This window comes from Echinops telfairi, unplaced genomic scaffold (genome assembly GCF_000313985.2).
Source record: "Echinops telfairi isolate 266 unplaced genomic scaffold, ASM31398v2 ScPeMD7_1;HRSCAF=3_0, whole genome shotgun sequence".
Classification (NCBI taxonomy): domain Eukaryota; kingdom Metazoa; phylum Chordata; class Mammalia; order Afrosoricida; family Tenrecidae; genus Echinops; species Echinops telfairi.
The window spans coordinates 29,874,653-29,889,306 of record NW_022103896.1 but is presented as its reverse complement, the minus strand read 5'-3'; the positions used below and the strand labels follow the sequence as shown (position 1 = coordinate 29,889,306).

Sequence of the window (14,654 nt, the reverse complement as noted above, 5' to 3'; positions counted from 1 at the left end):
AGCGGGGAGGGAAGGGAAAAATGAGGACCTAATGCTGGGGGTTTAAGTGGAGAGAAAATGTTTTGAGAATGAGGAGGGCAATGAATGTACAAATGTGCTTTACACAATTGCTGTGTGTATGGATTGTGATAAGAGTTGTATGAACCCCTAATAAAATGATTTAAAAAAAATACTTTCTGTTGGTCCAGCTGCGAGCATGATTGTTTTCTTCACATCGAGTTGCAATCCACGCGGTCTGACTTTTATCAGCAAGTGCTTCAAGTCTTCCTTGCTTCTAGTTAGGATGATTGCGCCATCTGCATACCACAGATTGTAATAAGCCTGCTTCCTACTGCCACATTTTTCACCATTTAGTCCTGTTTTGTCAGTTATTTGCTCCAGGATGTGAAAGAGATCACAATGGATGAGTTGAAACAAAAGATATATGTGAATTATTGAATGTAAAACTAATGATATGCTCTGTAAACCTTCACCAAATTCACACTAAGAAATGGGTTTGGTTTGGTTTTCTAAAGAGAGATGATTGGTACAATGGCTGCAACCAGGGGCTCCAACACAGTAAGTCGTAATGGTTGTGAGGATGGGCTGTATTTTGTGCTGTTACACACAGAGCTGCGTGTCATTATGTTGTGCATGAGGCAATAACTATCACACGTAAGAACAGCAGCACAGCAACATTAATTTAAAAGCAGGTAGAGCAATACAACTATCACATCTAGTTTAGCAACAAAATATGTATTGCTTACCTACATTCTGTCCAGAATCTGTTAGATGCAGTGAAATCAGTTGAAATAAATTCAAGTAACATAACTTAAATTTAGATAGGAAATGTCAATGTATCTGTATATTTATCTATCACTTTAGTAAACATTTATTAGATATCTTTCAAAGAAAAGAATGGACACTGTGGCTGCAACAATGAGCTCAAGCGTAGAAACAATTGTGAGGATGGCACAGGTTTGTTCTGTTGGGTATAGGGTCGCTATGGGTTGGAACCCATTCAATGGCATCTAGTAACAACAGGATCCTTCATGTATTTGAAACAGCTTCATGCATTTGAAACAGCTTTAGGTAATAGATATGTAGCATCAAATAAGACACGCAGAGCCCATATACTCATAGAGGTTATATTAAGTAAGAATGACCCAACAGAGGAAACAATTAGAAAAATTGTCTTATGTAGAGAACAAACTTGGAATGATTAAGAACTGGAAGTGGGCAGGGATGTAGAGGTTCGGGGAAAGCCCACGCAACTGAACAAGGCAAAAGAGGGTGGACGGCATATGAGATGAAATTGGAGAGAGAACACTAGCCAACACACATTTTTATGTCTCAAACGTTAAACTTGTTTCAAGGTGTAAGGATTTGACCTGATGATTCAAAAAATGGCACATTTTCCCCTATCAACTATAGTTTTTGAGATACAGAATATGCCCCTCTTCATTCTACTAGCCCATCAAAAAATCAGGATATTTTAATGTAGTGTTAGCTAGCTTGAGATAGAGGAAGTGCATACTGGCTTTATTTAAAGTAGTTTGTGTTGTACTAAGTATTTAAGTCACGCTATACTTGACAAGGTATCCTTTGATCCAAAGATATATTTGAATAGTGCAAGTTACATGAACTTGGAATTTTCCTCAAGTTCACTTCACCTTTATTAGGAACTGTATACCAGGCATTTTCAATTTGTTTTCTTACAAAGGGGCCAAAAATAAGACTTGATGTATAATAAATAGGGAGCCCTGATTATGTCATGGATTACGTGTTTGACTGCTAGCCACAAGGTTAGCTATTCCTGCCGACCAGCTGTCTACAAGAGAAAGATGAGACGTTTGCTCCCCAAAGGATTTGCAGCCTCAGAAACCCACCGAAGTTCCACGCTTTCCTATAGGATCACAATGAGTGATCAATTTACTGGTAGTGAGTTTGATGCAATAGAGTAGAGATTCAAATGTTATGAAACCCAAAATGGGTCTGGCAGAATTTAAATTCCTTGATTAAAATTAAGATGTACCAGTCTTGCTGTACGATGGCACAACTTCTTCATCTGTGCACAGAAACCCGTAAGAGAACAGAATTTTTCATATAAAGAACTTGGAATCAACCTCACCTCTGAAACATTTAACATGAGTTAACTATTGACTTCTATATCTAAAAGTACAAATAATAGAAATGTGGGTGAAGGGAGACAGCAGACAGTGTAATATATGAAAACAATAATAATTCATAATTTATCAAGGGTTCATGAGGGTGGGGGAGAGGGGAAAAAGAGGAGCTGATAGCAAGGGCTAATAGCAAGTAAAAAGGAAATGTTTTGAAAATGATGATGGCAACATATGTACAAATGTGCTTGATACAATTGATATATGGATTGTGATAAGAGCTGTAAGAGCCCCCAATAAAATGATTTATTTAAAAAATAATAAATAATAAAATGTTCTAAAATATACTGCAAAATTTGAAGAACAAAAATTTAGCTCTTCATAATATTTAGGAAAATGACTGTGAAGTCATACTTTTGACACTCTACATTGCCCTCACACCTTCCATATATGACCTTTTTCAATTTTCTTTTTTTGTTTTCCACTCTTCTCGAGCTGTGCTCTGGCTTTGCAATATCCAACGTGTAGTCTCTGTACATAATGCACAGCGTCCCACACCAAAAAGGAAAATCTCATTGCCATCTGATTGATTCTAATTCACTGTGACCCTAGAGAACAGAGAAGAACTGCCCCTTCGGGTTTCTAAACCTTTAAATCTTGAAAGCCTGCAAAGTGACTGGTGGCTTGAATCACTGGCCTTATGACTTGTAGCTCAATGTGTAACCAACTCACCACCATGGATGGGTCCACATACAGCTTCTCTTAGAAGCTCCTGAATATCTCATTCTTTTTCAAATATTTATTACCTTTTTTGTCTGTGCCTGCCATTTGTGGTTCTGGATTCTTCTTATATTTAAAATTAGGATGACAGATGGATAAATTAGTATATCTTAATAGCTGAAAATATAATCAAGCACCATAATTAAGAAACTAGAGCGATGCAGTCTGTTCAATGCAATTTTCTGAATCTGTGACCCCAGGAACAGGCCTTGATCTCAAGAAATCAAGGGAGAAAGGGGGTGGGCTGTGTTCTTTGTGAAATGGCTTCTGCATTAGGCAGAATCTCCTTTTGTGGAATTGGAATGAATGTGCACTTGGGCCTCCGTTTCCTCAGTTAGGGTTACCTTAGCATGTGATATGTATGGGAGGAGAAAAATAAGTAGAACTGGGGTCAATATAACTCATATTTACATTTCTTATATATTACTTTGGGAAAAAATGAATAAATTACCCTGTGATTGAAACCTTCAAAATATTGCCAAAATGATCTTACCCAGTGCTGTATTTTCTAGAATAGTGTATCTCATATGCTAGAACTTTCAAACAAATTAAACTGTGGTAATGTTATTTTTCTCCACTCGTATATGTACAATACATTGCACCAATTTCTACTACCAGTCGATGTGGCTAGGAACTCATAAGACTCATTGCTGTTCCCATTTTCCAGATTTTGTGGAAGAAAAAACCTACACTTGGTGTAGAAGACCACAAGGTTGGCATGACTTGCAACAAAAAACTAGAAATTTAAACAATGGAGTGCATCTTTTTTTAATGAATTATAGTATAGTGGGGGTAATCTCATAACACCAGTCTTTTTCCACTCTGCCAAAAATGTGAAAATTAGAAAAATAAAGAAAGACAATAAAGCTACCACTCCCCATCACTATTCTTGTCTCCAAAACAAGGTTTTATTGATAAATGTTATTTTCTTGTTTAAGATATTTTTTTAGTTACAAAAACAGGAACTGACTCTGGCAGACTTAAGTTAAAGAATTTATAAAAGATTTACAGGAAGATTAGTCAAGGTGGGAGTACAGGAAGGACGCTGGTCCCTTTCTGGGTCTGTGGGGCAGAACCTTAAGGGTGAGGTCGCTTATATGAAGTGTCTGGTCTGTGCACGTCCAAGACGATGGATGCATTGCAGGGGGTCTCTCTCAGCTGCCCAGTGCAAAATTCAAGTTCCTGTGAGAATCGGATTGCCTTCCTCTGGCTCATGTGTGCCACTCCCACCAGCTCAGCTCACCAGACTCTATATGTTTAATGAGGACGAGATTATGCCAGAGACAGGAAATTGGTATAATGTTAAAAAATTTTGGCCACCAAAAATCCAGTATCCACTTTATTCAATGCAATAAAAAATTTCCCGTGGCATTTTAAAACAAAACCTTGAGGACAAAGGCTTGTTCTGTCAGTAGTGTATTTGGAATCTCTTGACCTCTTTCTATCTTTCTAGTTGCCTGAATTTTTATTTGAGGATGCTGCTGACAGTGCCATCTTAGTGTAGCTGAGTGGTTTTAAAGCCGGACATACAAAAACACAAGCTCTACTACAGCTGCCTATTCCCATTTGTGCATTTGTGTATCTCTGGGTAACTGAAGAAAAGACAAACCATGATAATTGGTTTCACTTTAGCTCAAGACCAGGAGCACAAGCCCAGTTATACATCCAGCAGTTATCTTTTTCCCACCCCCCCTGGTGTATTGGCTATCCCACTGGAAGATGTCCTCATCTGTTCTCCTTCTTCCAGCCACTCAGGCCTCTGCTATTTTACATACCAGGCACACTCCCTCCTGGACACTTGTTCTCCAGGTGCTGGAATTCTCTTCTCCCAGATGGTCACCTCGCTAAGTTCCATACTCCCTTCAGGTCTTTACACAAAATTCTATCTCAGTGAAGACTTTCTGGTCATCCTTTGTATAAAAAAAAAATGTTGCGACTACCACCCCCACCTCCACAATTTTATTTTACAGTGCATTACTTGGTAACTTATTACATCTGAGGCTCACTTATTGGTTATTGTCCACCTTCGTTAAGAACACGAGCTTCACGCGGACTCTCATCACTGCCACTCCATGCTTAGGACATTGAATACTTTGTGGAATGCAAGCTATTGTTTTCAGATAGTCCATTTGGCTCGTCGCCTCGCGCCATTCAGTGTCGTTTATAAACGGAGCAATAGCACACTGCTCAAGTTAAGTGAAACATTCACAGGTGCATTCCTTATTCCCTCTTATTCTGCAAGAGAGACTATCAATCCCTTGTCAATTTCTCACTGCTCCTAAATCAAGGCATCAACGGCTCTAAGTTTCATGGAATAAGCAAAACTAAAGGAATAGTTGAGTGGAACAAATTGTTAAGCACGTGACTCCTAGTCAAAAGGCTAGTGGTTTGAAACCACCCAGCATTTCCTTGGAATACGGGCATGACAATCTGCTCTGCCCAGATGGGGTAGGTATGAGTCAAGTTCAACTCTACAGCCATTAACAACAAGCAAAAATTCCACAATCCTTTTAGAGCTGCTAAGTATTTTTGTTAAACTACAGCAATTGTATCAGGTAAATTTGACAAATTAGTCATTCAGTAAGTTGATCGTTGACTAATTGACTTCACAAAAGTTGATTTTTAACAAATTAGTATGTGCTCTCATTTTATAGAGTACTTAGCACAGAACTAGGAGCACACAAACCAAAAAACCAAACCCACTGATATAGACCCTATTGAAATTCAAAGTGGCTCTATAGGGCTCGCAAAACTTCGTAAATCTTTATGGGAGAAGACAGCTTCATCTTTCTCCTGGAAAGCAGCTGGTAGGTTTGAACCACCCTTTGGTGTAGCAGTCCAACAGTGCCACCAGGGATCTTTGGGAACACACATTGCCCTGTTCAATGGATGGATATGTGGTAGTTACATAATTTCATGTCAAGTTGATAAATAGAATGAAGAGATGGAGTCTAGCCTGTCAATCAGGTTACAGCCTGATTATGTTTCCTTGTGGGTGTGCCTTCTCATGAGGATTCTGGGAACTTCCTCTCTTTATCCTGAGAGGTGGGCCACACTCTCTCTGCTTCACCTTTCTGTTGACAAGCCATGAGGAGCCACACTCAGAGACCTGGAGGAGCTTCACGCTGACGCTGAGATGCTCTCACCGCCACTGGGTCCACAAGACTTTTCACCCACTGGCCTGTAATCTTCCTGCATTTGGCATCATTGTATGTGCTATGTGAATCTGAAGAGGAATTCATGGGCTAATATCTAACTTATGGACTTGATCCGAACGTGGCTGAGATGTTTTCTTAATATACAATGACTCTTTTATATAAAGCTCTTTCTTACACATGAGCGTCTAAAAAATTTGTTTCTCTACTCTTCCAAATTTCCTGTCATAGATGAGTGAGTGCTACCAGTGCTTCTGAAGCATTCTGAAACGTTTCAATGGGTATTCCATCCATTCCCAGAGCCTTGTGGTTGGTAATGCATTCAGTGCAGTTTGAACTTCTTCCTACAACACCATTGGTTCTTGCTCATATGTTACCTCCTGAAATGGTGGACTGTCAACCAGTTCTTTTTGGTGCAGTGACTGTATATGCTTTCCACCTCGATCCTTCCTGCATCATTCAATATCTGGCCAAGGGAATCTTTCAAAATGGCAACTCAAGACTTGAATTTTTCTAGAGTTCTTTCAGTTTCAGATATGCAGAACGTGTTCTTTTTCCCTCTTGGTTTTCTCAAATTTCAGGTCCTTGCACATTTTGTTTATAGTGTTTGGCTTTGTCTTTTTGAACTGCTCTTTGAAATTTTATAATCAGCTCCCCAACTTGATCCATCTTCCATTTGCTTTAGCTGCTTTACGATTAAAAGCAAGCTGCTCTATGTTTAATAGCAAGTTTTAGCGTCTCTTCTGACACCCATGTTGACCTTTTCTTTCTTTCCTGCCTTTTTAATGACCTTTTGCTTTCTTCATGAACGATGGTCTTGATGTCCTCCCATAGCTCATCAGGTCTTCTGTCATAAGTATTTAATGTGTCAAATTTGTTCTTGCGATGCTCTTGAAATTCAGGTGGGATAGACTCAAGGTCATATGTTGACTCTTGTGGATTTGTTTTAATTTTCTTCAGCTTTATCCTGAACTTCCATATGAACAGTTGATGGTTTGTTTCAAAGTCATTCCTTGGTTTGGTTTTAGCTGCTGATATTGAGCTGCTTCATCATGTCTCCCCACAAATGAAATTTTTTCTGTGTATTCCATATGAACAGTCATTTTTGGTGTTGTTGAAAAAAGATATTTGAACAAGGCATTGATTTTACAAAATTCTATCATGTGTTCTCCAACTTTATTTCTACCACCAAGCCCTTATTTTCCAACTACTGTTCTTTTCTCTCTTTCCAACTTTTGCATTCCAATCACCAATAACTATCAATACATCTCGATTGCATGTTTGATCAATTTCTGACTGAAGTCGTTGGTAGAATTCTTCAATTTTTTCATCACTAACTTTTGTGGTTGGTGCATAAAGTTGAAAAGTAGTTGTATTGATTGGATGGCAGATAGAAACAATTCCATCACAGAGGGCAGTGTACTTCATGAAAGATTCAGCAAGATCCTTTCTGACAATGAATGCCTCACCATTCCTCTTGATTGTGTTATTCCTGGCACAGTAAATCATATGATTTTCTGATTCAAAATGGCCAATACCATTCATTTCAGTTCACTAATGTCTAGGATTATTGATCTTCATGTGTTCCATTTCATTTTGGGCCACGTCCAATTTTCCTAGATCCATCCTTTGTACATTCCAAATTCCAATCATTAGGAGATTTTGTAGCTATTTCTCTTCACCTTGAGTCGTGCCCCTTCAGCAAATGAAGATCTTCAAATCTCCGCTCCTACAGGCTGTACTAGATCCGCATCACCATGGTTGACTCCCCTCCAGGACATCAGCTCCTCTTCAGTCACATTTTAAGTATCCTCAGACCTGAAGTGTCAGTCCACTGGCAGTATCTCTGACAAGGTTCTGAAGCCTTGGTTTAGGCTTCATTATTCTGCAATGCTTCAGAGCTCTGCATAAGTTTTTCAGTAGCTCTTCCTTCAAAGGGGGGAGCAGAGTCCTTCTTCACTGGCTGATCTTAGTCTGGAGGCTCCACTGACCCCTGTTCACTCTGGGTGACTCTGCTGCTGTTTGAAATACCAGTGACACTGCTTCTAGCATTAGAGCAGCACACAATACATCTCAGTATGACAAACAGAGATACCACATGTTATCCCCCAAAATAGGAGCATTCTACTTAAACATGAGATCACTATTATACCTAATAACATAAACATTCCCATATTAATCTCTAATACCTGATGCATTTTCAAATTACCTAATTGTCTTTGATAACCTCTCTCCTGCCCCCACTCCCACCCCACACCCCAAAGAAACCCCCAACAACCCAGGATCTAATCAAGGATTATGTGTTGATTTGGCTATTATGTCTCAAGTATCTTGTAAGAACACTTTCAAGCATCTTGTAAGAGAAGTTGTAAAAGGAGAAATGGGAAGGTGGAGTGGGTAGAATTACTCACTTGATAACTTAGAAGAACATGAGTAGCTAAGGAGAAATGAAGTGTGAATATTAAGAATGGTGAAGATGGGTGGGGATATCCCGCAGGATCAGTAGACAGGAAATGTTATTCTATAAGCTCCATGAGGATGGGGACACATGGGTCCTTTTTCCCTGCTGTCTGACAGCCCAGGCACAGAAAAACAGTGCAGGGCCTCCTTGTATGGCAACAGTAAGCCCTCAGCAGGCCCGTAGCTGAAGTCCATTGATTGGAAGGCAGTGGAGGGGCTAAGACTGACTGGAGTCGCTTTAAGGGCTCACTGTGCACTTCTGTTTCGCTCATGGACAAGTTAATTAACCTCTCTGGGCTCCATACACGGGAGATAAGAATAGTCTTTGGGGGGATTCTTGTGCATTGACATCTAAAAAGCACTAGGCGCAGTCCTAAGCATGTACCAAGACATCAACAAATACTAGCATGATTGTCAATAATAAGTTTAGAATCGATGCATTTGACTTGTGGTGCTGGCAAAGAATATATGGACTGTCTAAAAGACAAATGAGTGTGTCTTGGAAGAAGAAAGGCTAGAGTGCTCCTTAGAGGCAAGGATGGTGAAGCTTCCTCTCTCTTTGGACATGCTATCAAGAGAGACCAGTCTGCAGAAGGACCTCATGCTTGGGAAAGTACCAAGGCAGCAAAAAAGGAAGACTTTCAGTAAGATAGATTGATACAGTGGCTGCAACAATGGGCTCAAATATAGCAATTGAAGATGGTGATTGAAGGATGGTGTATCTCATTCTGTTGTACATAAGGTTGGAAGTGAGTAGGAACTGACTCCTCGCCACCTAACAAGAACAACAACCACAAACTTGATGCATGAACCAGGAAATGTGAGGTGAGGTGGTGCATCAGTTGGACTGAAAGGCACCTCTGAGGGCCAGGGCAGAAAGGCAAATGAATTTTGGCCCAGAATGTTTTTTTGTTTGTTTGTATTGTTTTTAAAGAAAAGAAAAGGCGAGGTCGGCAGAAACATCAGCTTGACCATTGTCACCCTCTACCCAATCCCACCCCCGCCAAAAGGAGTAGGGCCATGGCACCTCTGGGGACAGCCTGGGGTGGCAAGTACCGGGTCGGAGCGCGGAGGCCAGCTGATTAGACTGGCCTGCAGCCTGCTGCGCCCGAGGGGGTGGGAAGATGCAAATACCAGACGCGCCCAGGGGAGCAGGGCGGGGCGGGCTTGGGGCCACGTTCGCCAGTGCTGGGAGGTGAGTACGGCGCTGGGCGAGCCCGGACAGACGTCGGCTGCGAGCAGAGGGCGCGGGCTTGGCTTCCCGCGATGGGACCCCTGTGGTTCTCGGCGGGCTGGGTCCTCTGGGCGCTGGTCATGGGTGTCGTGGAGGGCCGCACAGGTAACCCGTCTAACCTGGGCACTGGGTGGCAAGAAGGTGGCAGTCTGCGTAGATCCTCCCCGTGCGCTCCGACCCCCTCGGGTCTGTCCTGGTCGGAGACCTGGGAACTCGCGGGTCCTGGAAGGCAGCACTGAGTGTGTGAGGGAGGGTGTTTAGAATCCATCAGTATCGCTGTATGGATGATTGAACTTTTCCTTCCGACGGACTCAGCTGAAAAAACAAACACACTGCCATCGAGTCAGTGCTGACTCCTACCCTACCGAGCAGGGGAGGGCTGCCCCAGGGGAGTTCACTGTTGAGGGGGTTAGAAAACCCCGTCTTTCTCCTACTGGGCGCCTGGTGGTTTTGAACTGCTGACCTTGAGGATGGCGGCAGAAGTATAACCTTGAGGGCAGATGAAAGAAAAGTTAAATTGGTGAGAGTGTGCAAGCTGAGGTCTCCTAGCCCTCCCTCTTCTGGGGCTGCTGACCCGCTAAACGGAAGGTAGGAGTACAGGAATGGGTCTTTGTAGTTGGGTGTCTGTCATTTCCAGAGGCAGCTGCCGTATCTTCAAAGTAATCCCCAGGAGAGTGCTGGGAAGCGACTGATAAGAAATTGGAGTTGTCTGCGGAGATAACGGAGGAGGATGAACCTGAGATAGTTGAGGAGCAGCACGGTCTGGAGATAGGATCCGGCTCTGTGGTCTCAGGAGTTTCCTACTCTTGGCTGTGGGCTGCTGGGAGTTACAAATGCTGGGAGCTCTGGGCCAAGACAGACTCCACGTACTGGGAGAGGGCTTGGGGCTGACAGGTGGTCTCCTTTTTGATGGGGACTATCTGCCCTGATAGGTGAAGTCCACACGAAATGCTTTTTCAGTTAGGACTGAATTACACAGTCATACTTACCTTCATTTCCCCCCATACATCCATGTCAAGCCACTTACCAATTTAGATGTTTTTTGCCCTTTGCATTCCTCACCTACTCCGCGAATTAGTATAAGACTAAGAAGTATCAGCTCTGTAAAATAAACCTTTTTAGCCACCGTATATCTTTCAGTTGTTTTCAAACATCACTTGCAGTTTCCCAAAGACAGCAGCTGCATTTCTCCCTCGGACTAGAACCCCCTTGGTCCTGTTTAATGAATTTCCTTCCCTGCAAGTTGCAACAGGGGCTCCCTTCTTTCCAGAAGCCAAGAGGATCTGATAATTTGGGTAAAATGTCCCCTTTGAATCCTTCAAGGGCCCTGGGCTCATCTGCCACTCTGTACTGCCTAGTTTCAACTTTGGGAAAGTGGGGCGATTGCTTGTTTTAATATTCCCGGGAGTACAGTTTGTTGAGCGAATTGGTAAACTTTAAATTAAGAACTCACAACCTTCAAGAAACTAGAAAAATGCTAGAGGGCATCTTTCCAGACGTCCCCTTAGCCCCTTAGGAAACATTTTCTTTTTAAAACACAACATTCCTCTTTGTACCTGGACTGGTCTTTCAACCTACCTAGCATTCCATTTCCTATAAGCTTTCATAATGACCATGTTTCTCCACAAAGCCATCATGGCTGTTAGGTGGGTTGGTAAACATTGCTATGAAATGGCAAACAGCCGGCCCTTGTCTGAAATTAAGAGTTAAAAACAAAAAGTTTTGCAATGTGGTAGGTAAGAATGATATCAGACCTAAATCCTGTTCTGTAGTGCCTAAGACAGAGTTCTGCAAATAGAAGAATGAGAATTAACTAACCATATAACCTAGTCCTTTACACTCCAGTCATTGGCTAATAGGAGGGCCAATAAATGAAACTTTCAATCTGGCCATCTTCATAATAATTTTCCTCACAAAATATTTGTATATGTGGTATAAAGTGTGATGTTTGAACTTAATGATTTTTACCTCTCCTGTGCTATAATATGTTTCAGATGCCTTTAAAATAATCCCCAAAGTCACAGAAATAATACCTAAATATGGCAGCATCAATGGAGCAACGAGGTTGACTATCAAAGGAGAAGGTATGGTGGCTTTGTATTTTTTAGCTATTTCACATTTAGAGTGTTATGGTTTAAAGAGTTCGATCTCTCTCTCTTACACACACACACACACACACACACACACACACACACACACACACAGAGCAGTTGTTTCTCCACTTGGCTAGAGTTGTAAAACTCTATCTCCTTTGATAGCTAAGGACATTCCTGAGTCCCTCTAGCAACCTGACCATCTGAATTCTTATTATAATTACTTGCTTAACCCCAACATCTGAATTCCAGTTTGTGAAAGGAACATCTTCAACTTAACTCCACATATGCTTCCTTTATTCCTCATGGGTCTAATAAAATGTAACTTATTTTTATAGCAGATAAACTATTTGATAATTTTGGGAGTAGGATGTTAGTAACAAGGAAAACAGAAGGTTAATGAAAGGGAAAAGATTCTGTATTCCTTCCCCTGCAACCCAATATTCTATGCGCCTTCCCTTTTACCTTGCCTGTTTGTCAGACATAGTTATGGTAAAAAATATGTTTAATGAGCAACTGTTCTTAGGATTTGACTTGAACCCAGCTTTGGGTTCAAGTACATAGACTCAAAACATCTCTTCCTTAGAAAAGACGTAAAACCATTCCAGCCTTGAGGCATTTTAGAAGAGCAACCTTGCTAGCCTAGTTACCTTTTCTCTTTTGTGGACTTTTGAAGCCATTAGGTTTAGGAGTATGTACTTCTTGATTGTAAAATACAAAACGGCATGGTGAATTTCTGATTTTCTCAAATTTGGGGGTGCTTGATGTTTGGGCTGGATCTGGACCAAGGCAGCCCCTTGTATCAGCTTCTCGAGAAGACAAATGACCTGGCTGAATTTCAAAACACCTGAACTTCAAAGCACCTGCCTTCAACGTTTCACAGAGATTACCTCCCCGTACAGAAAACAGCCCCCTCTCCCTAGCATTGTTTCCTAAGAACAAGGTGACCTTCCCGGACAGAACACAGCCCCCCCCCCCTTAACACTGTTTCCTGGGAACAACATGATTTCCTAACAAAATGTCACCTGGCCCGAAACTTGCAACCGTAGCACAAAGAACCTCCCTCTTGCTTACTGGCTCATATGCCTTTAAGCTCATACCCTGTATAAATAAGTCCCATTGCCTCCTGCCAGGTGTGACTTCCCTGACCTAACTCATTGGGTCTCCAAACCCATGGGGCAGGGTGGGGGAGCATCCCTTTCCCTGCTCTCCCTTCCCTCCTTGGAATTTTTCCCTGCCTCAATAAAATCTTTCTCAACTTCACATTCCTGGCTAAATTCTACATCTGGTCCACCTCCGGCTCCAACCTTACACTTGAGGCAGAGAATTATGGAATAGCCATAAGAACCACAGAGCCCTACCTGTCCACCTTGGTTTGTCTTCTCCTGGTGTAGCAGTTTCACTTTGGGCTTCGATCTGCAAGATCAGCAGTTCAAAGCCACCAGGTGCTCTGAGGGAGAAAGAAGAGGCTCTCTCATCCATCAAAAAGTTATACTCGGGAACAGTAGGGGCAGTTTTGCTAGGAGTCAGAATTAACTCCACAGCAGAGAGTTTTCCTCCTTTCTCATCACACACTGTAGGCGACTAATTGTGTTCGCAGGTGTCTTTCACAGAGCCTAAGTCCAAATACTGTTTTTACATGAGTTTTTGTGTGAAACCAATGAAGCTGAGTTTGGAAAACACACAAGAGCTGCTTTGTATATGTAAATGTAATGAAGAAAGCCCCTGACTTATGATGGGGTTCCATTCCACCTAGTCTGTCCTAAGTCAGTATGACATCCTATATATACTTATGTATAAGCCGGGGTTTTCAGCACATTTTAAATGCAGTTTTTGTGTAAAATTAGGTGCCTTGGCTGATATTCAGGTCGACTTATACTTGAGTATATACAGTGAGTGGAATATCCTTTTTCCCCCCATTTTCATTACTATTTCCTTATTGGTAGCTTCATAAATCCAATCTTTGAGCATTGAGACTGAAAAATTGAGAATGCGAAAATCAGTCAATTACATTTGCAACATTATGGATAGTACATAATACTGATGTATGTTATTGGAGGGCGTGGGGAAGAAAACAAAAAATCCAGACAGTTGTACATGTGGATCATCGTAAATGTATTTGTCATAAATTGGGACTACCTGTACTTGGCCCAAGTTGGTCTGAACTGACTTAAACAAAACAAAACTCACAGCTATCAAGTCCATGTGACTCATCATCACCCTGGAGAGTCTGCGACCTTCAGGCAATTCAGTACAGTTTGCTTCTTCTTCTAATTCCTCTTCTTCTTCTTCCATTCCTAGAAAAGTTAACTTACTAACGACACAGAACAAGTTTGAAATAGAGCTGTGAACCCTAAATAATCACTGGGCTCCACATGACCTTAAAGATGCTTTGTCTCACGAGCCATGGTAACAAAGAAGTACTCTAGAAATATTTACTTAGAAATGAGTTTTCTGGTCCCTACCCCCAGCCAGTCCTGGGGCTTTGGGGCTCACCTCTGGGACATGGGAGTACAGTGGATGGTGTGACCCTTTGCTGGGCATGCCTGCACAGTAGGGGATGCTGGGCCCCTCTAGGGTTTCCCGTATGGACTCCAATAAATTTCTTCCCTTTTGCTTAAAAAAAAAAAAAGAGTGTTCTGAAATAGCACTCATCAGGTTTGCTGCTAACATTTTGGTGTAGCCAAATTATTTTTGACTATTTCCAAACATGATATTTGGTATTAAAGACCAAGAGCATTTTTTAAATTAAATCATTTCATTGGGGGCTCATACAATTCTTATCACAATCCATACATCCATCCATTGTGTCAAGCACATTTGTACTTTT

General features: G+C 41.6%; 1 protein-coding gene across 1 annotated transcript in view; it reads left to right on the top strand.

Annotated features, from left to right (window-relative positions):
• The first annotated feature begins 9,805 nt into the window (after window positions 1–9,805).
• PKHD1L1 (PKHD1 like 1) overlaps window positions 9,806–14,654 on the top strand; it is a 182,255-nt gene continuing 177,406 nt past the window's right edge. Inside the window, 2 exon segments of the mRNA XM_045287100.1 lie at window positions 9,806–9,836; window positions 11,726–11,815. Of these exon segments, the coding sequence (XP_045143035.1) occupies window positions 9,812–9,836; window positions 11,726–11,815 (115 nt within the window). The 5' untranslated portion in view covers window positions 9,806–9,811.